Source organism: Zasmidium cellare, assembly GCF_010093935.1.
Source record: "Zasmidium cellare ATCC 36951 unplaced genomic scaffold M409scaffold_47, whole genome shotgun sequence".
NCBI classification, from domain to species: domain Eukaryota; kingdom Fungi; phylum Ascomycota; class Dothideomycetes; order Mycosphaerellales; family Mycosphaerellaceae; genus Zasmidium; species Zasmidium cellare.
Genome location: NW_022986991.1, coordinates 116,475 through 142,407, shown reverse-complemented (window position 1 = coordinate 142,407; position 25,933 = coordinate 116,475). Strand labels below are relative to the sequence as shown.

General features: G+C 53.0%; 12 protein-coding genes across 12 annotated transcripts; 6 read left to right on the top strand and 6 right to left on the bottom strand.

Moving 5' to 3' along the window:
• Positions 1-177: 177 nt before the first annotated feature.
• M409DRAFT_70335 (uncharacterized protein) lies at positions 178-936 on the top strand (the record flags this gene model as incomplete). Its single annotated transcript, XM_033818685.1, has 1 exon — positions 178-936. One exon carries the CDS (start codon positions 178-180, stop codon positions 934-936), a length of 759 nt encoding a protein of 252 aa, XP_033661478.1.
• A 110-nt stretch (positions 937-1,046) lies between these two features.
• M409DRAFT_70334 (uncharacterized protein) lies at positions 1,047-1,977 on the bottom strand (the record flags this gene model as incomplete). Its single annotated transcript, XM_033818684.1, has 4 exons — positions 1,047-1,138; positions 1,185-1,426; positions 1,609-1,694; positions 1,756-1,977. 4 exons carry the CDS (start codon positions 1,975-1,977, stop codon positions 1,047-1,049), a joined length of 642 nt encoding a protein of 213 aa, XP_033661477.1.
• Positions 1,978-2,785: 808 nt separating this feature from the next.
• M409DRAFT_70333 (uncharacterized protein) lies at positions 2,786-5,059 on the top strand (the record flags this gene model as incomplete). Its single annotated transcript, XM_033818683.1, has 7 exons — positions 2,786-2,911; positions 3,045-3,427; positions 3,472-3,902; positions 3,955-4,054; positions 4,103-4,199; positions 4,254-4,812; positions 4,866-5,059. The coding sequence occupies 7 exons, from the start codon at positions 2,786-2,788 to the stop codon at positions 5,057-5,059; spliced, it is 1,890 nt and encodes a 629-aa protein (XP_033661476.1).
• Positions 5,060-5,091: 32 nt separating this feature from the next.
• M409DRAFT_28972 (uncharacterized protein) lies at positions 5,092-6,937 on the bottom strand (the record flags this gene model as incomplete). Its single annotated transcript, XM_033809256.1, has 2 exons — positions 5,092-6,359; positions 6,412-6,937. 2 exons carry the CDS (start codon positions 6,935-6,937, stop codon positions 5,092-5,094), a joined length of 1,794 nt encoding a protein of 597 aa, XP_033661475.1.
• A 418-nt stretch (positions 6,938-7,355) lies between these two features.
• On the bottom strand, positions 7,356-7,560 carry M409DRAFT_28971 (uncharacterized protein; the record flags this gene model as incomplete). The annotated part of the gene is made up of 2 exons (XM_033809255.1): positions 7,356-7,483; positions 7,539-7,560. The coding sequence occupies 2 exons, from the start codon at positions 7,558-7,560 to the stop codon at positions 7,356-7,358; spliced, it is 150 nt and encodes a 49-aa protein (XP_033661474.1).
• Positions 7,561-9,588: 2,028 nt separating this feature from the next.
• M409DRAFT_28970 (uncharacterized protein) lies at positions 9,589-11,008 on the top strand (the record flags this gene model as incomplete). Its single annotated transcript, XM_033809254.1, has 7 exons — positions 9,589-9,640; positions 9,701-9,859; positions 9,910-9,956; positions 10,019-10,128; positions 10,176-10,306; positions 10,361-10,525; positions 10,575-11,008. The coding sequence occupies 7 exons, from the start codon at positions 9,589-9,591 to the stop codon at positions 11,006-11,008; spliced, it is 1,098 nt and encodes a 365-aa protein (XP_033661473.1).
• Positions 11,009-11,074: 66 nt separating this feature from the next.
• M409DRAFT_59840 (uncharacterized protein) lies at positions 11,075-13,287 on the bottom strand (the record flags this gene model as incomplete). The annotated part of the gene is made up of 12 exons (XM_033814314.1): positions 11,075-11,186; positions 11,241-11,488; positions 11,551-11,651; positions 11,710-11,998; positions 12,059-12,068; positions 12,130-12,152; positions 12,203-12,523; positions 12,574-12,629; positions 12,681-12,763; positions 12,828-12,918; positions 12,975-13,026; positions 13,084-13,287. The coding sequence occupies 12 exons, from the start codon at positions 13,285-13,287 to the stop codon at positions 11,075-11,077; spliced, it is 1,590 nt and encodes a 529-aa protein (XP_033661472.1).
• Positions 13,288-14,087: 800 nt separating this feature from the next.
• Positions 14,088-15,524, top strand: M409DRAFT_28968 (uncharacterized protein; the record flags this gene model as incomplete). The annotated part of the gene is made up of 5 exons (XM_033809253.1): positions 14,088-14,297; positions 14,358-14,462; positions 14,518-14,742; positions 14,801-14,946; positions 15,002-15,524. The coding sequence occupies 5 exons, from the start codon at positions 14,088-14,090 to the stop codon at positions 15,522-15,524; spliced, it is 1,209 nt and encodes a 402-aa protein (XP_033661471.1).
• A 149-nt stretch (positions 15,525-15,673) lies between these two features.
• M409DRAFT_70330 (uncharacterized protein) lies at positions 15,674-21,366 on the bottom strand (the record flags this gene model as incomplete). Its single annotated transcript, XM_033818682.1, has 6 exons — positions 15,674-16,840; positions 18,177-18,180; positions 18,810-20,178; positions 20,232-20,508; positions 20,556-20,839; positions 21,357-21,366. The coding sequence occupies 6 exons, from the start codon at positions 21,364-21,366 to the stop codon at positions 15,674-15,676; spliced, it is 3,111 nt and encodes a 1,036-aa protein (XP_033661470.1).
• Positions 21,367-21,532: 166 nt separating this feature from the next.
• Positions 21,533-22,968, top strand: M409DRAFT_28965 (uncharacterized protein; the record flags this gene model as incomplete). The annotated part of the gene is made up of 3 exons (XM_033809252.1): positions 21,533-21,732; positions 21,793-21,923; positions 21,977-22,968. 3 exons carry the CDS (start codon positions 21,533-21,535, stop codon positions 22,966-22,968), a joined length of 1,323 nt encoding a protein of 440 aa, XP_033661469.1.
• A 32-nt stretch (positions 22,969-23,000) lies between these two features.
• On the bottom strand, positions 23,001-23,540 carry M409DRAFT_28964 (uncharacterized protein; the record flags this gene model as incomplete). Its single annotated transcript, XM_033809251.1, has 1 exon — positions 23,001-23,540. The coding sequence occupies one exon, from the start codon at positions 23,538-23,540 to the stop codon at positions 23,001-23,003; it is 540 nt and encodes a 179-aa protein (XP_033661468.1).
• A 1,089-nt stretch (positions 23,541-24,629) lies between these two features.
• M409DRAFT_59835 (uncharacterized protein) lies at positions 24,630-25,376 on the top strand (the record flags this gene model as incomplete). Its single annotated transcript, XM_033814313.1, has 1 exon — positions 24,630-25,376. The coding sequence occupies one exon, from the start codon at positions 24,630-24,632 to the stop codon at positions 25,374-25,376; it is 747 nt and encodes a 248-aa protein (XP_033661467.1).
• Between the last annotated feature and the right edge of the window lie 557 nt (positions 25,377-25,933).

Here is a 25,933-nt window from a genome sequence, read left to right as displayed (position 1 = left end):
GCACGTTGTCGAGACCAACAATCTTGGATGATGGCCATTCCGCCTTGACGCCTGGATCAGACATCGGCCACCGCCTTGACCGCCTTCATGACGAACATGAATGCAGCAGTCGTCACCTCGGTGGCGCCTATCTCGTACGTCGGGACCATCTCTGAAGACGAGAAGCCGTACCACATGATGTACGGAGACTCAACAGCCGATTTGCGCCGGACAAACATTACGCGCGAATGGCGAGACACCACTTTCGAGGATATCCGAGGGAAAGAGTCTTCACTTTCGTATTCGACCACTGGGGTAGCCATCTGCAGGCTAGTCAGCAGCATGAAGTATGAAGATTTCGACATCGATCAAAAGGTGTGGAACATCTATTTCAAGGAGCTGGAGGGTACACTTCGAACCCTTTTGAATGCACGCGAAGTCAAGTTCTTTCGCTACGGCATTCGAAAACGCCATGTCGACTTTCCTGTTTCAACGGGGCAAGAGTACGACTTTGCTCAACCAACCTCTATCGCGCACGTGGACGCTACGATTGACTCGACCAAGGAGGAGATGGTCCGGCAGTTCGGAGACCGAGCTAATGAACTCATGACGAGGAGATTCTCATGGGTCAACGTCTGGCGGCCGTTACGTGGCCCTGTGAACGACTGGCCATTGTGCTTCTGTGATGCATCGAGCGTCGATCCACAAGATGCTGAAGCTACCGACATGGTGTATCCGGACTACTTCACGGAGAATCTCTCTTTGCGATACAACCAGAAGCAAAGATGGTACTACCTATCCGACCACACGATAGACGAGATCATCGTCTTCAAGCAGAGTGATTCTGAGTCCACAGGCCTGGGAGGCGTCCCACACTGTAGCTTTGCAAACCCCAAAGCACTGGCTACCGAACTGCCGCGAGAAAGCATCGAAGCACGGGCGCTCGTCATTTACTAAGATGTGGAACGAGTGGCATCTTGAGTTCTCGGAATGAATGCACTTGTACGAACATCGTGAACGCTAACTCCTCTAAATTGCTACTGCGCGACGCCCGCTGCTCAGTCCGCTCAGAAGCACAAGCAAGCCACAACTTCGATACTTTCTCGAAGAAAAGCGTGCTGAGGCGTATTTGGATCCGGGAACGACGAGTGTGGTACACCTTCAAACGATCAGCTTTGGACTCGACACTTGGACGCCCTTCTTACCACTGTTGTCTCCAAGTCGAGAGTCGTATTGCCTGAAGATCAGCAGTTCATCGTCACACTGTCCCCCCAGGAAGAACCAACGATGTCGAGCGTTGAAGTGTACTTGAAAGTTGTGGTTCATTCGATCAGGGTACAGGATGGTGGCTTCGATCATGTCACTCGTAGCATCAACGCTTCGAGCGTCACATATCGCCAGTGGCCAATCTTGCAAGGGGCCACGAAGGGGCTTCCAAATACTACTCCTACGTTAGCGTTTTTCGCTGCTGCCACACTTGCGCCGTGCTGCATACTTTACGACACGAAATGGGCGGCCATTCGAACCCTCTCCAGCCATGGACTCGTCGCGCGTTGCTTCGGCACTCTGGTTGGTGAAGTCTGGTACACGGTCAGCGCATCTGTGAAAGCATGGCGGGGCGACGACTACGCACCGACGTGAGCTGCTGTGGATGGTTGATGGTGATCGTATACTGTACCAGTGGACTTTGGGAAATCTGGGTGTCTGCGACGTATCTGGACGCACGTCAGCCGTCGTGGGAGAGGCCTCGGCCGTTTGTCTGCGTTGTTCCTTTACCCGTGTTCTTTCGAAATGCACCACAGCAGCACCGAACTCTTTAAGGAGCAATTGCCTCAGGTCTCGAAGATAGACCTCTTCTACACAGGCTGGGTTGCCGAATTGCTCGTAGGTCATTGCCGACCGCAGCTTCCTGATCTGAAATCCGCAAGTCTCCAAATCTGCTCGCTCTTCTTGTCCGCGAATGTCACAAATCTCTACATTCATATATTCGGTCTCCATGTTCGTTCGCCGGTCTGGGAGGTTGTCCGCTTGATAGCGGAAAGCGTATGGCTCTTCATGCTCGAAGATGGGACTCTTTTTCAAGAACCCTATCGGCGCTGTCACTGTGCGGGATCGATCGTGTTCGAGGGTCGAGCCAGCGCCCTGGACAAGGGAAGAGTCTGGCATAGTGTGGAGCTGGATGATCCCGTCCAAAGCTGCTAGCACTACGGAGAGTAGCTGAACAACGCAGTGCCTTGGTGTCTCCTATCTGAGACATCGCAGCAGGCAACGCACGGCAGCTTCGCGTGGACGAGCCTTTCATGAGATGGCGAGCCGGTGGTTTGCCCTCTCTGAGACTCTTTGAGAGCCAAGAGGCTGCTGGAGACTGCGCGAAAGATTTCAGATCATCGAGTCGGGAAGAAACGAGCCCTCTCTGGCTTGCCGAAGCGACAGAAGAACCGCATTGCGACGAAGCAACAGGACGGCTCCAACGTCGAGGGCAGGTGAGTGACGTTGAGCCTCGAGCTTCACATGCAGGTAGCTCCGCAAAGCCGACGATAGCAAGCGGGTACAAGCACCCACGTCCCGAGGCGATTGAACAATACGTCGAGGGCTGAGAAACTCCACGATTGACTGCCTTGCGATCCATGCATCTCGAACTGGTGACCAGTCTGGACTTTCCACCTTGGCCGCGGCACGGGCGCTTCATATGGATGAGCTCGGCTCACACGACCAGTCAGGGAGCGATGCAACCATCTGTTAGCCCGGAAATAGACGGCTGGAGGCAAAACGAAAGCCTCAGCTCGGCAGAACACATGCATAACTCATGTACGTCGCCTCCCCTGCAACCAATGGCTTCAAGCTTTGCAGAACGATGGGCTCCCATGCATTGAGTGCAACGCAACAAAACTCACTTTCGAAGCGGTTGCCTACTTTCCAGCAAGACGCACCAGTTCGTTTCGAATTAGGTGAGGTAGAGTACGCAGCCTTACCAGGCATTCGGGTAACTATGCGTATGTGTTGGCACCGCTGGCGCGCGAGCTGAGATTGCACAGTACGAACGAGTTCCTTTGATTGGAGACCAGCAATTCATAACGGCGATTCCTACAGACCCAGCAAGCCCGTGGACGAAGGACACGTTCATCCACTTGTTCGACTCTCTTGTTCATGAGGACGATGTTAGCGAGCCAGAGTTCCGCAACATCTTGCTTTTTTGCGGCAGTGCTGAAGGATCCATCGAGCTTCCGAAAAGTCTAGAACAGCACATCCATAGACTTGGTTTGCAGTACCACGTGGTGGAAGTCAACGATGATTCCCATCGGAAGCGAGACTCTGGTGATATGGCTGATGTTGCCATACCCGGCGGTGCGTATCTCTGGGCAAATCGACGTCTGCAGCCTGTGTTTCGCCTTTATGAAGACAAACAGTCCTGTCTCGTGCATTACCTCCTGAGACCGGCTGGAGAAAGGTAGGACTTGCCTGCTGCGATTGATTGAGACTGACTGGCGAAAGACAACACAAGCAACTCCAACTTACAGGCCGAAATGTCCAGTCGTTCTACGCTGCAGTACCTAGCCGGATCCCAGACCTGGTCAAATCTCAGTCTTCAAAGCCCTTCGCTGGCAAGCGTGTGTTGGTCAAAGACGTGTTCGACATACATGGCATCCGAACCACTCTTTGTGATCGGGCTTACTATGACATGTCAAGCCCAGCGCCGGAGACTGCTCCGGCAATTCAGATGTTGATCGACCAAGGTGCCGAACTGGTTGGCACCACCAAGCTGAGCTCAATGATCTCTTGGGAAGAGCCCAGCGAATGCATGGACTACTCAGCTCCTTTCAATCCTCGAGGAGACAATTACCAGTCCCCCGCAGGAAGTAGCAGCGGCAGTGCGGCTGCAGTCGCTGCATATGAATGGCTGGATTATGCGATAGGCACAGACTGTAAGTCATATCGCTTTTGCATGTGATTTCCCGCTTGACTGAACTTGGTTAGCAACCGGCAGCTGCCGACGCCCAGCGATGGTAAATGGTTGCTTTGCAATTCGGATCTCCAAGGGGAAACTCCCATCGGAAGGCATGGCGCCTTGCTTCCCGTAAGATATTGCCAGGTGGGCGCGATGAGGTGCTGATGTCACTATCAGCTTGTTCGATACTCCGGCCGTGTTCGCTCGTGACATTTCCGATCTAAGCTTCTTCGTCAAGCATTGGGGCCTCGATAGCCTTGAGGAATGTAGACAGGTGAGTTTCCATCGACACGGTGCTATCCCAGGACCGAAGCTGACATTGATCCAGCATCCGAGCTCAATAATCCTGCCGCTGGAGTACATTGATGCGATTCGCAGTCGCCATCAACGAGCCATTCTTGACACACTTGTCGACGACCTCCATGAATGCACCAAGATTGATGTACATAGGATCTCTCTGCAGGCCTTGTGGGACTCTAATCCCCCAGCGGAAGCAGGAGGCCAGAGCCTCCACGAGTTCCTCCAGGACGTAGGACCTCACGCCTTCTTTTTCGACTTCTATCACTCCACCGATCAGTTCCGTCAGAACTACTTTGACAAACACCATGCTTCGCCGCCAGTGAATAGAATGACAGCTTACCGATGGGATATGGGAAGTCGCATTACAGCGCAGCAGCGACACCATGCTGGCCGCCGGCTTGAAATATATAAAACTTGGTTGTTGAGCCGACTCCTTTGTGGAGAGAATCCAATTGTTGTGCTGCCGATCATGGATGCTGAGCCAAACTACAGAGATGACCAAGTATGTGGACTGCCGACCGTCCAGGAGGCTTGGGATCAGTTGTGGCTGTCCCCAGTGCTTGGTTCTCCAGAGGTTACAGTGCCTAGTAAGCCTTGTGCCCTCATTTCTCGAAACGAGACAAGTGCTGATGAAATGCAGTCGGCCAAATTCCATACATGTCGAAGAAGACTGGTGCCGAGGAAGTGCTCCCGGTGGCGGTATCCATCATGGGTCTCCCAGGGACAGATTGCTCCCTGGTTGCGAGCGTTGAGACCATGCTGAGGCAATCGGGCCGTCCCCTTCGAGTGGCTTCGGGAAGGCAAATGTTCGTGGAAGACTGGGAAGTGGTATGATCTTTCACGATTCCACGCTGCCCAGATGCATCTCAGACAATGCCGGGTCCAGATAGCAGCTGCTCGACGACCTGCTTCGCCTTTTCGGGCTCCACCGTTCCCTCTTCTCCTCGTCTAACCATCTGTCCAACAAACCACATCGCCTTACCCTTCTGGCCTTTATCCTTCACGGCGGCCACCATCTCTGGATTCTCGTCCATGATCTCCTTGGCCAGCGCTTCGTACTCGTCTTCTGACAGTGGTCGCAGACGGAGGTTTCCATCGACGGTCAGCTGCTCCACAGACGGTCGCTTGATTGAAGATGAAGTATCGTGTAGGATTGCGAGCAGGTGTTTGGCCACACGTGCAGTGATCTGCTTCTGTTGCAAGTTTCTGATAAGATCGGCCAGCTCTTGAGTTGTGACAGGCATCTCATCCCACGATCGAGATTCATCACTGATGAGACCACCGAGTTCGTGCAATACCCAGTTGCCAACGGTTTTGCCCAGCTTGATCTGATCCGAGCCTGACAGTCCTCCTTTCAGAACCTCGACAGTCTCTTCCATGAACTCCAAACGATCCCCATCGTCGAGACTCACGATTGTCTTTGCATCCTTCAAACTGAGACCATATTGCCTCTGCACTCGTTCCACAGTCTCGTTCGGTAGCTCAGGCAGCGTCGTCCTCAAGTGCTCTACCAGATCTTTCCCGATGAAGAGTGGCGGCAAATCAGCATCTGGCATGTACCTGTAGTCCACTTCCCCTTCTTTCCCTCGCAGCCTCGTAGTCTCTGTTGCACCGAGCGTCCATCCTCTGGTCTCTCCTTCAATGGCGCCTCCGGATTCCAGTACAGATATCTGACGATCCCGCTCTGCCACTATTGCATCCTCCACAGCCTTGAACGAAGACAAGTTCTTGATCTCGGTCCTCTGCCCAAGTCCACTCACGCCACTGTACGAAGACAGCCCGCTTGTCCCTCGTTCGCGGATCGACACGTTGACATCTGCCCTCAGACCACCCAGCTCCATACCCGTCACACATGCATCCACGCTCTTCAGAACAGCTTGAACCTTCCGAACTACCGCTGCAGCAGTCTGTGGTGAGTGAATGTGAGGAAGTGTAATGATCTCGATCAGAGGGTGCCCGGCTCGGTTGAGATCGATATGGTAGGACGAAGGAGGATGTGAGGTCGTTTTCGCAGTATCTTGTTCCATTTGAATCTGTTTGATCCCAATATTGAGGCTTTCGGCGCCATTGAGATCTGAGGATGGCACTCCGTCCTCTGCCGTCAAAGCGAGGGTTCCGCACTTTGCAAACGGATCTACGGTATCAATCAATATCTGCGCGAAACTCAGTTGTCACTTGCTACCTACCGTAGTACTGCGTGATCTGGTATCCGTTAGGTTGATCCCAGTGAAAGTAGTGCTTCCTGTCCCAACCACTCTTTCCCTGAACCTCACATCCAAGCGCGATCGCGGCTCTCAGAGCGGGAAGTAGAGTAGCCCGCTGAAATTGAGGCTGTGTTCCTGGCAATGCGGCGTCGAACAGAGCAACTCTGCTGTTCGCAGCGTCCTCGCCATCTTCCACAGAAGCGGGAGCGCTGGAGAAGAGCTTGCACGCCGTATTCAACTCCGCATGGATTTCGATGCCCACCGTAAGCTCCCATTTCGACGGCTCTGAATGCTCCTGCACCTTGCCATTGCTCTTATTCTGCGCCTTCTTCTTCTTGGCCTCCTCTTTTAGGTGTTTCCGCAACGGAACCGCTTCTGGCTGCGCCGAAGGTGCCGTTGAGAGTCCGCGACGTCGCAGCCATTTGGCGACAATACAGGCTCGTGGAGTACGACAGATGGGCTGGGAGTGAGTGAAGACGCGTGCAAGTGATGCATATCGGACGTTCATTGCGTGTTTATAGAAACTTTTCATTTATCGCGAGAAAGGTGAAGCTCGTCGGCGATCGGCTTCTCGGCCCGCACCCCGGCGGACCCACTTCACTCGCCCTTGATCAGACTTCACCTGTTCTTCTTCTCCTTTCACATGCACCTTTAAAAAATCCTCTCATATCTTGTCTCTTTCTACGGAGCACTTCCACCTTCCAAGGCACACAGTGTGCCATGTGGCCTTCAGTAGGTCTTGGAGATACGGGGACACTGCTGTAACCTGCTGACCTGGTCCGATTCTAGCAATACCGAGTGCAGACGACTAGGTCGTTATTCTTCTTCGACTGCCTCTTCCAGCATCGGACTATCCTCACGTCTTTGTTGCTGACCAGGTTCGTTCCTCTGCTGTTCCCATCATATCTCGTCCTCAAACATACCGTCTAAGTCTTCGTCATCGTCCGGCTCGCCTTCCTCGCCATCTTGTTCGTCATCATATTCTGCAGCCACGCAGTTGCAAGTATGCCAGACTGCTCCGCACTCGTAGCAAAAATTTGCACCGCATCGACAACTACAGAAATGTTAGCCGACATCCAGCGGCAGCAGCTCTCCATGGCGTCACATACGTGACGTGATTGCATCCGCCATCCTTCTCCACTACGCGGTCACACTTCTGGCAAATCTTCCATCCGTGTTCCTGTGCCAGCTGCCTAATTTCCATCAATGGCCTTGATGTACACGGTCCGAAGTGTTCCCTCTCCTTGCACCTAGCGCACGTCACAGCCAAGCACTTCTGGCAGTACGCGTTCCCGTTGTGGATGCTGTAGGGGGCGATAAAGTTGCTACATCTGGCGACGTAGCAGTAAACCTTGTTCCTGGTTGACAACTCGAGTTTTCTGGCGGCGAAATCTCTGACAAGACTGGCGGAGAGGTAGCGACTCGCACGATTGAAAGGAATTGGCTCTGAACAACATTTTGGGGGATAGCCATCCTCATCTTTGACTGCCAGAGCGAACATGGCCTGAAGACACTCCTGGCAGCAGTTGCAGTTGCCGTTGCAGCGCAGGGATAGCACTGTGTTCCTCGGGCGATCATTGGCGCAAAAGGTGCAGGTCTGCATGTTGTGTGACTTCCAGCGAATGTCGTAAAACAGCCTTGGACTTCACAGCACAATATAGGTGCGGCCTTGACGAGCAAACGGTTCAAGATTGGGAGAAGAATATGGAGCCTCCATGGAAATCGCAATCTCTGATTGCTGAATCAATACTCCATTCACCAATCCACGGAACATTTACGACGGGATAAAGAAAGGTCTCAACGTAATGTTGAGGATCTCCTAGCCTTTGATCCTACCATTGTTCCCTCAGGCCAGGAACAAATACACTTCCCTCGACTGCAAATCAGCCGACGAAGATGACGCCTAGCACATGAAAACATCTCCACCATGTTCAACAGCAATCTCCGGAATCTCTCGACAAGGAGCACCTCAAGAAAACTTTTACTGAGTTGTCTCGCGCAAGGTGCAACACACCTCCATTGCTCGCAAGCTGTCTCAGTAATTCAAGCTGCACACTTGGTGGCTTTCGACCACGCGGAAACGATGGTTCCAGACATTCAACTCGCAACACCTCGCATTGAGCATCTTAAGAAGAGAGATGAAACATGCAACTGTCCTTCATACTCGAGGACGTATAGAGCTGGGTATTGTTGGAAACTTGCCTACCGATTTCAAAGCAACTCTTTCATCCCTTAGCGCACTTCCGCCTGGCGCTCATATCTTGCACTTTGGGTCATTCTAATCCTAGTCGTACGGGTCAGATACGATTCAGCAAATCTGATTTCCACCGTCGACATGATTCACTTGCCGAGAACTACGGGCCACCAGTGATCAACACCATATGTGACATGTCGGATATTTCTCGGACGCCGGAAGTAAAGCTCGTCACAGGTTTGAGCATTTCCCAGCTTTGCCCGTCCGCGAACATGGTTTGCTTGTGCCCGACCGAGGATTTTCTCCCCAACATCGCGGCGCTGCATGAAGGCCAAAAGGGGAAAACGCTGTGCTGGTTTCATCGGTTTGCCGCCGCCCGATCCTCTCCGCTCCGCACGTGCGCACTGGCGATGAACCAACATCTGCGCCAATCTCCTTGACTCAGGATACCAGTTTCTCGGGAAGGTTCAAAGAAGTGTCGACATTGAACCTTATTATACCTTGTGTGATGTCTTCACGCAAGGGCAACTGCAACCATTCCTATCCAGGGTTGTCGTTCGAGAAGAACTCAGAGTACGTTGCGCTGGGGAAGTATTGGTGGGTTCGCCAATTTGGCTTCGAGTGTGTCTGGAATATGCCTGGCGACCCGAAATGTGTGACGTCCCACCACCAAGGCGTGCACTTTGATGAGCCGAGTTGAAGAATGAGATGGCCTTCGATTTTCCCCATACCTTTTGACGAGCCTCTAGCTCCATCGCAAACACCGGCTTTTGAGCTGCACTATGTGGATTGCGAACATGGGCACCGAATCGCCAGGGCTGGTCTTGTCGAGGAGCCTCTTTGGAAAGGCTACCTGATGGCCATGGACCGATTACGCCGGCTCAGATACCGCTCGCCGCACAGATTGTATCCGTATGGCTATATTGAGGCCGTTGGGCTACATGCGATGTCTAACGGCTATCTAGATGTCGCTGAATCTCGTCACTCTTCCAGTGCTTGGGGCGTGTCTTACTCGCCGTGAGTTCATCCAGCAGTTCTGCACTATGTTGATGTGCTGACTTTCCATGATTCATTCAGGTCTCGAGCGAGTGCATAAGTGGACGACGTTACCGGTATCTGCCTGGCTCTTACTCATAATATACGTCGACTCGTTCCTATTCATCTTTGTCACGGCTCTGTTGAAAGACATTGGTCTCAATAAGACGGCAGGAATCTGCGATGGAGGCATTCTGCTTTGTGAGTCTGACAAACATTCACACTAGTCAAATAACTGATATATTGCCTAGGCCTGGTCTGCTATATGAGCACGAAAGTGCTCATTTATACCTTCCTCGTCGAGAAAGCGGCGAGTACCATGCCGCGCAATCATTCAACAATCTGCTAATTTCATGATAGTGGGTCGTTCGAGGATGTCTCCAGCGTCGTCGAGAATCTAAACTCTATCTATTCAATTGCTTCGGGATGCTGCTACCATATGGAATCATGGTCGTTTTAAATTTTGTTTGGTGAGTATTATTACATCCAGAAAAAGGGCATCGCTGATCGATTTCAGGCGCATTGCATACATCGACGTGGACGGAAAATGTATCATTGGGATGGAGAAGCGGGCGATGATGCCACTCATCATTTTTGATGCTGTGGTCAATCTCTACTTGAACACGTTGTTCATCGTGCCATTACGCAGTAAGTTTATCCAAATAACTATGTCTACGATGCCATCACTTACCGTACCCACAGAGATGTACTCCTTTCAACACGGCAATGGCAAGATGAGGGTCCTCGCTTTTCGAACATTCGTTGGCAGCTGTGCGACTCTCGTCTCAAGTGTGGTGAATCTAACAGTCCTCATGGCCGTTAGCGGCGAGCCTGGATGGATGTGTCTCATGCTTTGCAACGCAGACAGTACGCCCCCCAATCCGCATCCTGTCGTAGACTAATGTCTCTCTTGCAGTCCTGTTCTGCGTCTTGGTCCTCCACTGGGCCACGAAGTTTGACAGTGGTGGCAGCACCCATAACGCCTCGTGCGGTCATCCATCGCACGACCCTATCGCTTCAACGCCCTCAACTCGCCTCCCTGAGCCAGTTGTCCACAAGCGCTGCAACTTCTTCACCCACTGCGAGGAAGACTTCCCAGAGGGCTGCTTAAAACACCACCCGTGGGAGGCCGCGAAGGTACCGCATAGCCATACTTGCTCTACATCGCCGTGCAAGTCTCAGTCCGACGACATTCAGTCGCATGACCTGCGGCCGACAAACACACAAGACAGTGAAGAGGAGCAGATGGGCATCGAGCGGGCATTGAAGTTACTGACTGGTCCTCCCAGGGAGAAGAAGGAAGTGAAAGAAGCTCGAGTTAAAGAAGCCCGAGCCGCTGGAAAGTGTTGAAAGGTGCGGCCGGCACGCACGAGGGTGTACAAGGAAGGCTATTCGCACCGCTTGCAACTACATAACTCAATTTCGCTTGATCAAAACGACCGGCCCAACATACACATGCCTTGCTTTTACCACGTAAAAGACCGCAGCGAGAGCTAGAACCCCAACAAACATGACGCTGGACCAATTCCTTCGCCAAAAGTCAGCATCACAACAACATCGAAAGGATTCCATCACCACTTACATGTTTTGAGGAGTCACTGGCTGCTCCAGCGGCCACGTCGCAAACGACAGCACTGGGATCATGAAGACGAGCGAGATGATGTTGACGGGAAGACCCCATCTGCCCAGGCTCCATCGGCTGGGTGGCAACGGTTCTCCGTAAAGGCGGCGCCAAATCAAGCAGCCGATCGTAATGATGTACGAGGCAAGTATGGCAACTTGTGCCAATGAGTTTACCGCGTTCATCGCGACTGTCGAACCGATGTTGATCTGATACAATTTTAGCACACAGATACTCAATCAACGAAGCAGTTTGTTGCTCGAGGACTCACCAACGATATCAAAGCCGTGAAACCAATAGAGACCAACACGGCATTGACAGGGACGTTCCATCCAGGCGCTACCTTCGCCAGCCAGCTGGAGAACGGCAGTCCTACAGAGCAGCACAGTCAGCAACCCAAACCCGGAGGTATCTGGTAAGAGATGCATACCATTATCACGAGCAAACGACCAGATCTGACGAGAAGCTGTCGCGACTTCGCTCACACAAGCCGAGATCAACGTCACGATGATGAAGACAGTAACAACGTTCGTAGCTGCATAGCTTCCCGTTGCATTGAGAAAGCTCTGGATGAAAGGGACCCCGATCGGCGATTCCAGGAGGGCTTCAGTGTCGCCCATTGTGAAGATGAAGGTGACGCCGACAACCAGCATCAGCACAGCGTTGGTCCACATGCCGCCTAGGATGGCAGGCGGAATGACTTTGGAAGCATCTTTGACCTATGCCAAGCACGGTCAACAAGGAATTCGATGTTCGACACCTTGGAAAGGTGAGCTTACCTCCTCAGACCTGAAATAAACGACCAGTCTTAGCTCCGTGTCTCATGCTATCGAAGGAAATGATCACTTACATATGAACGACACAGTCGTAGCCCTGAGAGAAGTCAGTCAATGCCCCAAGCGTTCATCGGCAGCAGAGCTTACATAAAGCATAGCAATCATCGTCGGAAGACCGATCAGCGTCGACAAACCAGTGTTGCCCCAGTTGCCATTGTCTTCGAATTCGAGAAGCACGGTTCTTGCGTTTCCGATTGGCGCCATGACCCAGAGCGGAATGATGATGGCAAACAGTCCAGCGACGTGGAGGATTAGAAGGATCCCCTCGATGAACGGTAATCTTGCGGCAAGGACTGTATTGAAGAGAACGGAGAACACGATGATTCCAATGACGAGGAGCGTCCCTCGCCAGCCATCCCAGGTATAGCTGGGCATATTGAGGGAGATCAAGCCTTGCATTGCGGTAGCCTGGACTGTCATCAGTATGAAGTCTGGCACGGATTCAACAACCGTCATACCGCCATGAAGCTCGTGCCTGCCAACCATGTTTGCCATCCCAGAGCGATGAGCCAGCCTGTGAGTATCAGTACAGGATAGACGGGCTCTATTCTGTGAGAGAGCTGACCGGTGATGTAGCTGAGCACTTTCTGATACTTTGGTGGAGCGTACTCGCTCACGAAATGATACTGGCCGCCAGCCGTTGGGCTCCTGTTCAACACCTAGTCAGCCTCGATCGTCAATCGGTTGCACGAAGGATGGCCGTCTGACTTACATCGAAGCAAGCTCAGCAATACTGGCGTATACGAATGTCAGACCGATGGGTGCTATGATCAAACCCCAGAACAGGCACGGAGAGCCGCCATCTGGGAGCACATCTCGTCAGGGTTGTTCTCACTTCCGAACAGCGGGCAGCCTTTACCTATAAGGGGATATTGAACGACTACCAGCAGAGCCTCCCATGCCACCATGACCTGAGGAACACGAAGTTAGAGCTGTAGTCGCTTCGCCCTCACTGTCGTCGGTCCTACCATGCTCGCGAAGCCCATGATGGTGATCGACTTGAAATTCCTCCTCAGCACCTGCTCTCGACCAAGGACCTGCATGTCATGTCTGTCCGCCGCCGTGCCTCTGTACTTCTCGGGAACACATGGCGCAAACAACCTGTCATCGCCATCACTGCTCGGACTTTTTAGTGCTTCGTCAATGGTCCAGAAGTCTTCTTCTTTCTCCATGGCTTTACTGCTGGCTCGGGCAGCGATAGAATAGCGAACAGTCTTCTTTCACCAGATGATGTGAGGTGAAGAGTTTGAGTAGAGTTTTGGCCCAACTCCACGTTCACCTCTCGGACTCGCTACCCAGCTGGGAAACAGAAGAGCCTGTGCGGCACAGCAGCACTGCATAATCACCTACCTGCAGTGGGGTGGCGTACGTGGTCGTGGTCGCGGAGTTCCTTGAATCGACGTCAAAAGAAGCTCGAGGCTAGCCTGACGGTCCCTTTCCCTCCCGGGGACCCTGACGCCAGAGACATCATAAACGCATCCTTCCAGAAGTCTATACAGTCCTGCGTGAATTTCGATTGGATCGACCATCTTTGAATCTATCTATGCTTCGGCCCAAGCCGTGGGAAGCGACGGTCTTGCTTGGATCGGGTATGGCAGGGAATCTTATCCGGGAACCTGCAGAGCAAGTATCGACATCTCATCCCACGCAGACAGCTAAGTTGATTGATCATGCACCGGACTGTGCCGCCAGTCTGCTTCAGACACGACCGTCTTGCACTTGATTGGCTGCTCCGAGGGGTTTGACTGCAATGCAAATCAGCCAGCACAGGCTTCGTTAAGCGTCGCGGCTCTGTCGCAGTCCGGTCACCCCTACTACACACAAATTCCCTCGCCGAAGGCTGACCAAGAGGATCATGAAGTGAGCCCAGGAGCGCTGGTGGGAGGACTACGGCGGCTATGTACTTGACGGGCCGTCGTCCTCTCCACATACACCTTCCTTCCTCCTCTGGCCAGACCGTGGCCTCTTCAACATGGCTTCGTATGTGTATCCACCTGTTGTACCTCCTGGACAGACTCCTCCACTTGCTGTCATTACAGAGTCCGACCATCGAGCATGGATATTCATCACCGCGGCCTTGGGACTTTCAATGACACTCCTGGCAACTGGTATCCGGGCATTCATCAGATGTGGTACCAGGTCGGCCTGGGGTCTGGACGACGGGACTCTGGGAGTGTCGACGGTTGGTCTCTCTGCCCTGTCTCCCATGAATAGAGGGGGCCATTAACGTCATGTGGTACAGTTGCTCTCATTCATCCAATCGTCACTCGTACTTGCAGCAGCTTCAGACGGCTTGGGAAGATCTGAAGTGACTACATCTGGTGCGAGCAAAGAACGAGCTGAGAAGGTATCCATATCACAGTATCCTCGCTCTGGTACCTTCACTGACACTGGTCCGAAAGTTGTACTATGCTAGCAACATGGTCTACGTCCTCTGTCTCGGCTGCTCGCGTGTTGCCATGGTCCTATTTCTACGACGGCTTACACCCGTGAGGATCCATGTACGAATACTGACAGCATTGTTTGCAGCAGAAGCTGCTTGGATGGTTGCTGTCCTCTTGGTGGTGGCTCTGCAATGTGGTGTTGCCCAGCCTTGGGCTTTGGGCCGGCATTGTGGTTCAGCATGGGTGCGTCGCTCGCTTGACCAGACAGATTGATTGACTGACAGTCTATGACTTTGAGCAGTTCACGACTTGGGAAGCTGCAGAAGCGATTGGTGCAACCTTCGAGCTGACTATATTCGCTCTCGCCGCCTGGACGCTCACATGGAGGATCAAGATGCCAAGTAGCAAGAAAGCTGTCATAATTTCCTCCTTTGGGCTTCGTCTGGCGTAGGTAATCTCAAGAATTGTTGACCGGGTGCAAGAACGCTAACATATGCCAAAGGATACTAATCGCGGTCATCGCCGCCCGTCTCTCGAGCTTCGACAAGGCTGGCTTCTTTACCGATCCTACGCTTCACGAAGCAGTCTTTGTCTGCTGGACGCAAGCCGAGATGAACCTCTCGATTATCGCCGCGACGATTCCCATTGCACACAAGTTCCTCTTAAGCCTGGTAACGAACTACGGCGGCGCTGGCGGTCGAAACATGAGCGAAAGCAAGTACCGCACATCACCAAGGCATCCCAACAGCTCGATCCGAATGGAAAGCCTCAAATCAACGCTAGTGTCCGGGACTTCGACAGACACGAACAACACTTTGAAGTCAGACAATGACCAGATTGAAACCTGCATACACCAGGGCGACGATCATCGATACAGCTACGATATCGACGGGGGTAGAAGTCGGCCGCCGCCCACCGAAGATGGGATCACGAACATCTCCGATGCAATGAGTGTCAAGAGCACTGGAAGCCGCAAGATGATGATTAGGAAGGATGTGACATATCAAGTGGATTTTGAGACATGAAAGAATACATGAAGGAGACGGCAGCCTTGGAAAGTCTTTGCGGAGAGAGCCCACCGATTACAACGAAGCTTTACGTTTTCTCGAGGCCAGAGGACTGAGACGAAGAGATTTGATCCATCTCAAGGGATCATATTCTCTGGGCAACTACTTCAACCCGACCACCTCCACTGCCTCATCCACAACGCTATCCATTCTGGACCCACAGCCTCTAGGTCGGCAAGCGTCTTGCAGACCTTAACCGTCTCTCTCGTCTCAAGCAACGTCGACTTTGCCTTCGGAAACCGGATTGCTCGGTCCTGGAGGTTATCGAAGAAGTCGATTAATTTCGCAGCAGGATTGACACCTTCATCCACGCCTTGGAAACCGCCAGCAGCGGTGACGCTTTCCTTCAGGATGCTCACCCATTCCACGAAGGTGACGAGTTTGACGTCTTGGCTCACCATCGAGGTCATTGAGGGTACCAGCTTTGACCATTGAGTGCATTGCGGATTGACCAGATGGAAGAAACTCGCACCAGTCTTCAAGGGTCGAGCAATGTGCACCAGATTGAAAGCCAGCTCAGTCAAAGCCACAGCCGCGACGTCAACAGGTACCCAGTCGATATCCTCAACAGGACCAAGATTCTGCGGAAGCGCCTTAAGAGTAATCGAGCTGCGGATGAGACTCGGCAACCACTCCTTCTCCGTCCACTTCCCATGATCGTCTCCATGCAGCACAGGACCACCGAGCTGCCCAACTCGGACAACTGAAACTGGCAGACCGATTTCCCTAGCGGCATGGCTTAGAAGACGCTCCGCCACCAGCTTCGACTGCCCATAACCCGTCCTGGCGACTTTCCAATCTGTGAGCTCGACCTCAGGAATTTTAGAGCGAGGTGTCGGCGCGGCTGATCCCCAGTTTGAAGTGGCTCCTATCGAGGAGACGAACAGGAGCCTGATCAGGCGTCCTTTGTGGGACTTGCAAAAGTCGATGAAGTGTTGAACGCCGTCGACGGAAGACTTGAAAGATCGAAAGTTGCGGTTGAAGTCGACCGGCCAGGCATTGTGTATGACTAGATCCACTGTCGAGGAGAGATGGCGGTAGTCTTCATCTCTCAAACCCAAGCGATGATCGCTGAAGTCCGCTTGGTAGAAGGAGACATTTTCGAGGTCGATACCAAGGCCACGTTCCCTGTGCGAGTCGAATTGCCTGCCACGAGCATTGGCAGAACGATTCAGACAGACGACATTATCGACCCATGCCTGGTTGAGGAGGTGATCAAGCAGGTAGCTGCCAAAGTTGCCCGTAGATCCCGTCAAGAGAACTGTCGACGCTTTCTGCTCGACAGAGCTTCCATCCGAAGACAGAAACTCATTGTCCTTCTTAGATCGCGGAAGCCAGGATCTCATGTTGGATTGTAGGATTTCGAATAGCTAAGCAGATTGTCCTGTTGAGGACTGTTCAAGACGACTGTACCCGGCCCCAGCGGCAACAATGTCCTCATGGTCACAGCCCTAGGCCCGCTAGTATTTGTCTTGCATCAACATGCGGCTTGAAAATAGTGGAAGGATTAGGATCCTTCTCGGCTTCCCAAATTCGCAAGGCTATCTTGCGGCTGAGTTCGCAGGTAGGCAAGCTGCATGGCGTAGATTATTGGCAGGACATGACAAAACGAATGGTCGCGGAAGGGACAGGACTGATTAGGTCTCTGTTGTTGATGAGTACGCGGTATTCAACACGACAGACGCGAGGTCTACGGGCGATGGTCAATCTCGAACCGTTGCTCAAGCTTTCTCAGCATCTCCAAACCTCATCACCCTCGTCCTACCCCGTCTCAACCTCCTATCCCTCTTCCCCATCTCATAAAGCAATCTCCTCCTCCTCGCCTCCCAAGCCGTAACAAGAAACAACAAACTAGCAACCACACAAGTCGCCTCCGTCCACATCTGACCCCCAAGAAACCCTCCCGTAGCCGTATTCGCCGCACTCGCCACCGGCGTCGAAATCAAAAACCCAACCCCAGCAAAAGCATACAACATCCCAATCCTCGTCCCATAGACCGCGAGATTGGGACAGATATACGGCAACACAATCGCCGGGAGCGTCAACGCGAAGCCGCTGAAGAAGCCGTAGAGGATCAGCCAGGGGATGTAGCCGCCTAGGTTGTTGACGCCCGCCCAGCAGAAGCCCATGATGCCGAGGCCGAGCTCGCCGGCGAATTGCCAGGCTTCCGGGCCGGAGTGCGAGTGCTTGTAGTCGCTTGCCCAGGCGGGCAGGATTCGTCCGAGGAATTGGGCGGCGTTGAGGATGGAGATTATGTAGAAGCCTGTGGAGGTGGAGGTGTGCAGGGAGGAGGTGCTGTAGGTTGTGGCGAGGAAGAAGGGGACGAACATTCCTGCGAGGAGCACTGTTCGTTGTTAGCTGGGAGTCTCTTGGAGAGTGGAGTTGTGGTACTTACGGAATGCTGAGGCTATGAATGCGAGGTATGAGATGTCGCGGAAGCTGGATAGATCCACGAGCTGTCTGGGGCTTCGTGGGCTCAGGGGCTTGCTGAGAAGGACTGCGCATCCGAGAGTGGCCAGGGCGATGAAACCCATGATTCTGACAGCCCATGCAAACCCGACTGTAAATTGTCAGCATCCCAAGTCTCCTTGCAGAAGTGTATTTGCTCACCTTCCTGTAATAGCCGATAGAACACAGCAGGATCTAGCACACGCATATCAGCCACTATCCTCAGAAATCATTCGCGTACACTCACATATAACACCCCCAATAGACCCCCCACCCGTACTCAACCCCATCGCCAACCCCCTATTCTTCTTAAACCAAACAGGCACAAGCGCCACACTAGGAATATACAGCAACCCCTCACAGATCCCCAGCAGCACACCCTGCGTGAGCATGATTTGGTAATACTCCCTCGAAAGCGACAGCATCATCAGTGCGAAGACCAGTCCGATGCTCCCAATAGTCAATGTCGTTTTGAAGTATCCCCTGTCGAATAGTGGGCCTGATACGACGCCCACGATTAGGAGTAGGGCGCCCTGAATCGTCCCTATCCAGGCAATCGACGAGGCGGAGTATGCGGAGAGGTAGTTCTCCTGGTAGGACGCCTGGAAGACACCGAACGAGTTCACGAGACCCCAGTTGTTCACGTTGACGAGAAACATGCTCAGGACTTGGAGCCAGGCGATCGTGCCGCCGTCTGGCTGAACGACCGGTTTGACGGTGCGATTTTTCGGTCTTCGAGAGAATCTCTTCTTCTTCTTTTCTGAGCAGCCCATCTGTGTGGTCAATTCGTCGTACATCTCGTCCATGGCCAGCCAAGACTCCTTGAGTTCTTCGTCGTCGGAGTCGTTGTTAAAGTCATATCTCTCTACATTCCTCTCCAACAGTGCAGCTGTCAATTTGCTGACTGTGGCGTTGTCATAGACGAGCTTCGTGTCAATCGGCACTTCTCTAGACGTGTTAATCGCTCGGACCAGGTTAATAAGTTGCAGGGAATCCAGACCATACGCGAAGAAGTCCTCGTGATCGCCGACTTTGGCGATGTCCAACTCCTTGCAAAGGTAACTCGAGATGGAGCTCTTCGCCTCCTCAAAACTACTCAGAAGGATGCCCTCTTTCTCTTGACGAATCGTCTTCCGCTGTCGGCCATCCTGCAAGCTGTGATATAGTGCATCAATCTCAGAAGCGTACAGCTTATTAGCCGCAGCTCTTTGTACCGTGCCCTTTCCAGCTCGAGGTAACGGCTTCCCAGGTGTCGTGAAGAAGATATAGTCTTTCGCTATCCGACCATGTTTGACCGTCGGTCCATTCGCCTTCTCCACAAGCGGCCATATCTTGTCCAGGATCTCGGCCTCATCGTGGTCAGCAGGCTCAACAAGGAGCGCTGCCTGGAAGCGACCTTGCCCTACAACCAGACAGCCTTTCACATCAGGCGAAGTCGTGACCAGACCCTCGAACGTCACTGGGTTGAGCTTTTCCCCATTGCTAAACACAATCACATCATCCAGGCGAGACACATACTTCCACAGCCCGGGCTTAGTCGGATGTTTCGAGAACAAGTCTTTCGAACAAAACTCGTCTGTGTCAGGAAAGTTCACAAAGACAGGCTGAGCGAGCTCCCATTCTGGTTGGCGCACGATGCACATCTCGTAGAGCCCCTCTCCTCTTTCGCGGAACTCATAGCCTCCCTGTCGCTCGTTGAAGCGGAAGTATGGCCATTCGTCGGGTGTTTTCGGTAGTAAGGGAGAGCACATCCATTCTGAAGCACCAATACCGGCGTGGAGAATAGTGTGAGGAACGATGAGTTGGCCAGTAGCTTCGGAAAGTGGACCACCTGCGAAGCCTAACCCCTTGAGCTTAGACAGATTCTGAAGATACTGAGGGTTCTTAGCAAGGTCTGTCACCACAGAAGGAGCCAGGGCCGAGTAGTCGACGCTTGCTTGGAGATGAATTTCGTTGACAACGTTAGCTGTTAAGGGAGCAGCAGGCGGGAGGACGACAGTGCTATCGCACCAGCAAGGGAAGGCAAGGCCGTAGATTAGTCCAGCCATGTGGAACGGAGGGAAAGATACGAGTAGTCGTTGATCACCAAGTCGACCGAAAGCCTCGTTAGTGTCAAGCATCTGGTAGGCGTCTAGACCCGTGAAGCTGCCATGTTTCAAAGTTACTGTAGACGGACTGTCAGCCTCTCGACAAGAAGTTCTCATCATAGCCACGTACTTAGTTTCGGGATGCCAGTTGATCCCGAGCTATGGATCTGTAAGAATGGCTTGAAGCGGTACTCTTCCCATGCCACATTCAAAGTGATCTGAGGCACAGGCGTCGGATCAAGCAACGTCTCCAACGAAGGGATCGCGAACTTCTGCATTGTACGGGTCTTCTCGATAAGCGCCACAGCAGGTGACGGCCTCTCCTCGATGAGTAGCTTCTGGGCACCGCATTCCGCCATCAAAGACGTGAAAGCTTCCTGGCTGTTCCGTGGTGAGGGTAGGAAGACCTATCGTGATCAGCAGAAATCCTCCACTTGATCATGACAAGACCCACGATATATCCAGCCTTGACCGCAGCCATCGACAGGATGTGATATCTCAAATCCGCCACGGCAATATACACAATCGGCTCGAGGGGCGTGGCCGGACTCCCCAAGTTGTCGAGAAGCCATTGTGCCAGTCGATTGATCGCATTGGCAAAGACACCGTACGAGATATCTCGGTATCCGTCCGCCGCATTCTTGGTGTTTGGTATGGAAGCGAAAGGTCGTTGATGCCCAGAAGCTGCCCTCTCATCGATGAGATGTGACAGCAATCTTCTCCCGCACCCGGGCGGTGCTGGGCGAGCCGGCGCCTGCGTGAGGTCGTTCATGTCGTCGCCATTCGATCATGAAGATGTGAGAGAGTGGGATGTCGCTTCCGACTTCTCCTCAAGAAATCCCAGAGCCCTCGTCCACCATTGCCGGGCTTGCGCAATGTCAGAACTCTCCTTCAAGTCCAAAGCTTGACGAGTTGCCGGCCATCCACAGGTCAATCCGACGATAGGAATGCGACTCAGCTTGATCAGGCAGTCCGAAAGGAAAGTGGCCCCTGTCAATCGACCGCTCCGTCTGCTTGGTAAGGCTGAGAGTCGCGGCTGAGTTTGAGAGCATTCCCTCAAAGGGGCATAGAAACTCGGGTACTTGCAAACAGAAGTCTTGGGATAGGTGAGCACTGTCCGGAAATCGTATCGTGTCTGCAGCTAGTGCCGACGCCATGCCATGCGAAGTTCGGCGATATTTCTGCTGTGTTCGCATCTCAAAAATGTCCTTGATGAGGTCAGGGCCGCCGTCGAAGGAGGTACACGTAACAGTACTTGTCGTCATGGTCCAGAAAATAGAGATTGGGAGGCGTATCGAGCGACCCACATTTCACTCTCCTTTAGGTAAATCCACAATCGTTGAGAGGTCAAAGATCGGTTGACGACAACAACATCTCGTCCAACGTTGTTTTTGAATCTTGCCTCTGGTATTTTCTCACTTCCAAACGACCATGTCGACCAAGCACTTCCATATCAAGCAGCACATCGTCCCAGCGCAGCACATCCGAGGATACTTCAAATCGACGGCGAACAGTGAAGAAGAGGAGCTTCAACTCGCAGTCAAACAGTACATACCAAGGGCCAATTCGAAGCCTCAATCAGGGGACGTGACGATCATCGCCGCACATGCAGCGGGATTTTGCAAAGAACTGTGAGCTTGCCATAGGAGGTTTGGAAACAGAGAGGTCGTTTCGTTGACCAGTCTGATTAGATATGAGCCTCTCTTCGATGATCTGTACGAGCAGTCGCAAGGAAGCTTTCGGATTCGGTCGATATGGATAGCGGATATCTGCACCCATGGGCAGAGTGGCGTCCTCAACGAAGGTCGATTGGGGATCGATTGTGAGTCGTAGCAAGTTTCGATGTGCTTCCTCAGATCTGCTAACAAGGCGCAGTAACATGGGAGGACCATGCTCGTGATCTTTTACAAATGACCAACATCTTCCGCGAAGAGATGCCCAAGCCAATTGTCGGCTTGGGACACAGCATGGGCGCCAACAACATCATCCAACTCGCATTGTACCATCCGAGGCTCCTGGATGCTGTCATCTGCGTCGAACCAGTGCTCAACAGAGACCACAAGGGTATGAACTTCAGTCCGGCATATTGGCTCACTGAGCGAAAAGACGTCTGGCCTTCGAGAGAAATCGCCGTCGCCGAGAATCGAAAAAGCGGCCTGGTGAAAACTTGGGATCCAAGAGTAATCGACCGGTGGGATGAGTTTGGCTTTCGAGAGCTTCCCACATTGCTGCATCCTCAGAGAGCCAGAGACGAATCTAGACGGGTGACATTCTCGACGACGAAACACCACGACGTTCGGGCTTTTGTTCGAGATTGCCATCCACCGGCAGGTGAGCCGTTGGATAATTTCCGACCGACGAGGTCATCGCATCCAGAAATAGACAAGGACCAACATACAAGACATCAGCAGCCGGCCTATCGAGGAGATGCGGTGAAGCTGTTCAGGCAGATCCCGTTTCTGAGACCTCCTTGTCTGTACATATATGGCAAGCAGTCGACATTGTTCGGCTCAAAGCCTGCTGGGCGAGTCGAGAAGCTGGAGATAACAGGCATCGAGGTTGGTGGTAGTGGTGGTGCAAAGGTTGGAAAGGTCGCCGAGTCGATACTCGATGGGGCAGGGCATTTCGCCGCTCTCGAACAACCAGCCAAGGTCGCCGAGACTGCTGCCAGTTGGCTGGAGTCACAACTTGATACTTGGCGAGAGGAGGCATCTGCAGAAGCTGGAGCCTGGTACAATCTCGATACCCGCGAGAAAGCCATGGTCAGTGACGACTGGAGATGGTGGGTCAAGGAATGGTATGCTCGAAAGCCGGCACGAGACCCGAAGAGTATGAGCAAAAAGGATTCCAGTCGTCCAAGGCTGTAATATCGGCCAGAAATCCAGACTTCGTTTCACACTCATCCCATCCCCATATCCATCTCCCCACCAAACCCACCTCGATCCTCCCCACCCCCAGGAATAGTCGTATCTCGCACAGCCATCCAGACGCCATCAATCCGCTGGAACTCAAAACAACTCACTGTCTTGCGGCTCATTCCCACCGGCACTCCCGGTCCCCCAGTGACCTCACAATTCGCAAAAACCTCCGCAGCACTCACATTCTCGTACACCTGCGTCGACATGCTGACGATATGCAGGCGATAGTCCGGATAGTCTTCAACGAGGGCCTGGAAGTCGGCGATCATTTTGGCGTGCGAGTTGGCCGAAGGGCGCATGCCGGACGCGCCCATGGAGACGAAGGGCGCAATGTGGGATTCTGGAGAAAGGAGGTAGGGCCAGTTGCGGTCGTTTATGGCGGCGAAAGCGACGGTGACGAGGTTTTCGAGTTCGGCGGCGATGGCGGTGGTGTCGGGTTTGGGTTCGCGTTTGGACTTTTCCTTGGGATCCGCTGACTGCTTTGCGTCTTGTTCTTCGTTTGGCTCTTCGTCTTTCTTCATGGTTGCTGTGCCCTCAGGCAGAGGATGCCTCGTACTGAGTGCTATAGATATGGAGGTCCTTTTCAATTGTTCGGCGGCCGCGATTCCGTCTGGATGAAACGTTGACGTTAAGATTATACGCAACCCAAAATCCTTCAGTTGTCCCTCTTTTGTCATCTCGCTCCTATGCGAGACCCGCGCGAAGCGTCAGCAGGAAGGTGGTCTAGAAAGAGTGATGACAGGATGCGGTTGCGTAGAGGAGCCCCACATGGCCGTTGAATCCTCCTCGGCTCCTTCAGCTCCGTTGGACGCCTGAGGCAGTCAAGTATAATCTTTAAGATAGCCACGTTTGTGACAATAATGGCACTTTTGTCGAGGAGACATGGATCATGACAATGTCACTGACGAAACGAATGCAGACTTCTTGCTCTCCACGATCGTTATCTCTTGCTACCAAGCCACCGTCTTGCGGATTGAGGCGTCCTGCGTAGCTCTTTCTTTGCCCTATTTCGATTTAATCAGTCAGATAACATTGTAGTCACCGCACAATCATCCAACACTTCAGAGAGCGAGTTCCTCCATGTAGCTCACGAAAGCTCCCTCAACAGCACAGCCGTGATCTGCGGCTCAGTCCAGCCATACTGCGGTCTGTCCTGAACGGCTTCATCAACCTTGCGAAAACCATTTCATTCATATAGCTCTATGCGTTGCATTCTTGCATTGAACAGGACCTTCAGATGATTCCCATCGGCGAAGGCAACCCCGTTTCGAAGAAAGCATGCTGCCGATACCTCGTCGCTGGTGGTTGGGATGGACAGCGAGGTAATCCAGGCATGTTTGTTGCGTCAGTCTGGTTCCGATGAGATGCCTGATGGGGTATCTTGTCGCGCTGTCGACGATATAGTCCTTCTTGAAAGGTCTCGCTGGTTCTTTCAGACGGTAGTAACCACACGAGCTACCCGAACACCTTCTTGTACTACTCAAGATATCCCGTGCCTCGGACCGGTACTGAGCTCTTCCCGATAAGGTAACACATGAAGCTTTGGCGAGCTCTGAACATATAAGAGTACGGTATAGGACGCCCATCCTCGAAGATGGGCATCTTGAACAATGGCGTCCAACACCACCATCATCTTCGTGCCTGGCGCATGGCATCCTGCATCCTGCTGGGATAAAGTAGCAAAACATCTCGAACAGGCTGGATTCAACACAGACCTTGTCGACTTACCCTCCGTCGGTCCGCCAGAGCACCTCAAAGGCTTCGAACCTGATGTCGAGGAAGTCCGACGCCATGTGATCGCCGCTGGTGACGCTGGTCAAAAGGTCGTGCTGGTGTGCCATTCGTACGGCGGACTTCCCACGACGCAGTCAGTCGAAGGCTTGGACTTGAAGACTCGTCAAACAAGAGGCCAGCCAGGAGGAATTGTCCACCTTGTCTATTGCTGCTCTTTTGTGATCCCAGAAGGCGAATCGCTCATCGGTGCTTTCGGTGGCAACGATCTCCCCTGGTTTATCATCTCCGACGACAAGATGCAATACTTCCCCAACGGACCCGAGACGGTCTTCTACAACGACATGAGCGAAGAAGACGCCAAGTCAGCGACGGCGATGCTCAAGCCGCACAGCTACCAGACTGCCCACAGTCGCCTTACGTATGCTGGGTGGAAGCATGTGCCGAGCACGTACATCTATTGCTTGAAGGACAATGCCATCCCGATCGTGGTGCAGAAGATGATGGTGGAACAGACGGCCAAGGGGTATGGAGTGAGGACAGAGACGCTGGATGCTTCGCACAGTCCGTTTTGGAGTATGCCCAAGGAGACGGCGGAGGCGATTCAGAGGGCGGCGGAGAGTTGATGGAACGAAGAGCGAGGCCCGATGATGTTGTGTCTGACTCTGAAATATTGCGGTCCTGGTAGTGATACGGCCTTGGATCCAGTTGTCGTTGACTGCAGAGCACGTGTTGCTGTCGAAGGAGGTCAAATTTCGGGTTGGGTGTGGCGCTCGTATTTGATTGAAAGGCCGTCAATTCGGGCTCCACGCGTTCCAGTGTTGAACCACGCTCAACAGAGCAATCTGACTGTATTTCGTTGTGGTGCCAATGGATGAGCAGTCCCTGTCAGCTCCCACTAAAGTAGCAATCGTTTGGAGGACAATAACGTCAGCTCTGAGGCACCGCCACATTCTTGCTAGCGGCCGTTGTCGAAGGCGGAGTTGGCGCGCCTGGGCATGCGTTCGGTAGCGTGGACCGGGTGAATCGTGACGCCTGATGACCACCAAACATCATCGCCGCCTTCTTCTCTTCTTCCTACCTCCTTCGACGTATACTGGCTGGTGTGGACGGTGGTACTGTTGTTGTTCGCTCGCTTATTACGCACAAAGGAGGAACGACAGCACTCATCGCCTCGCCTCAG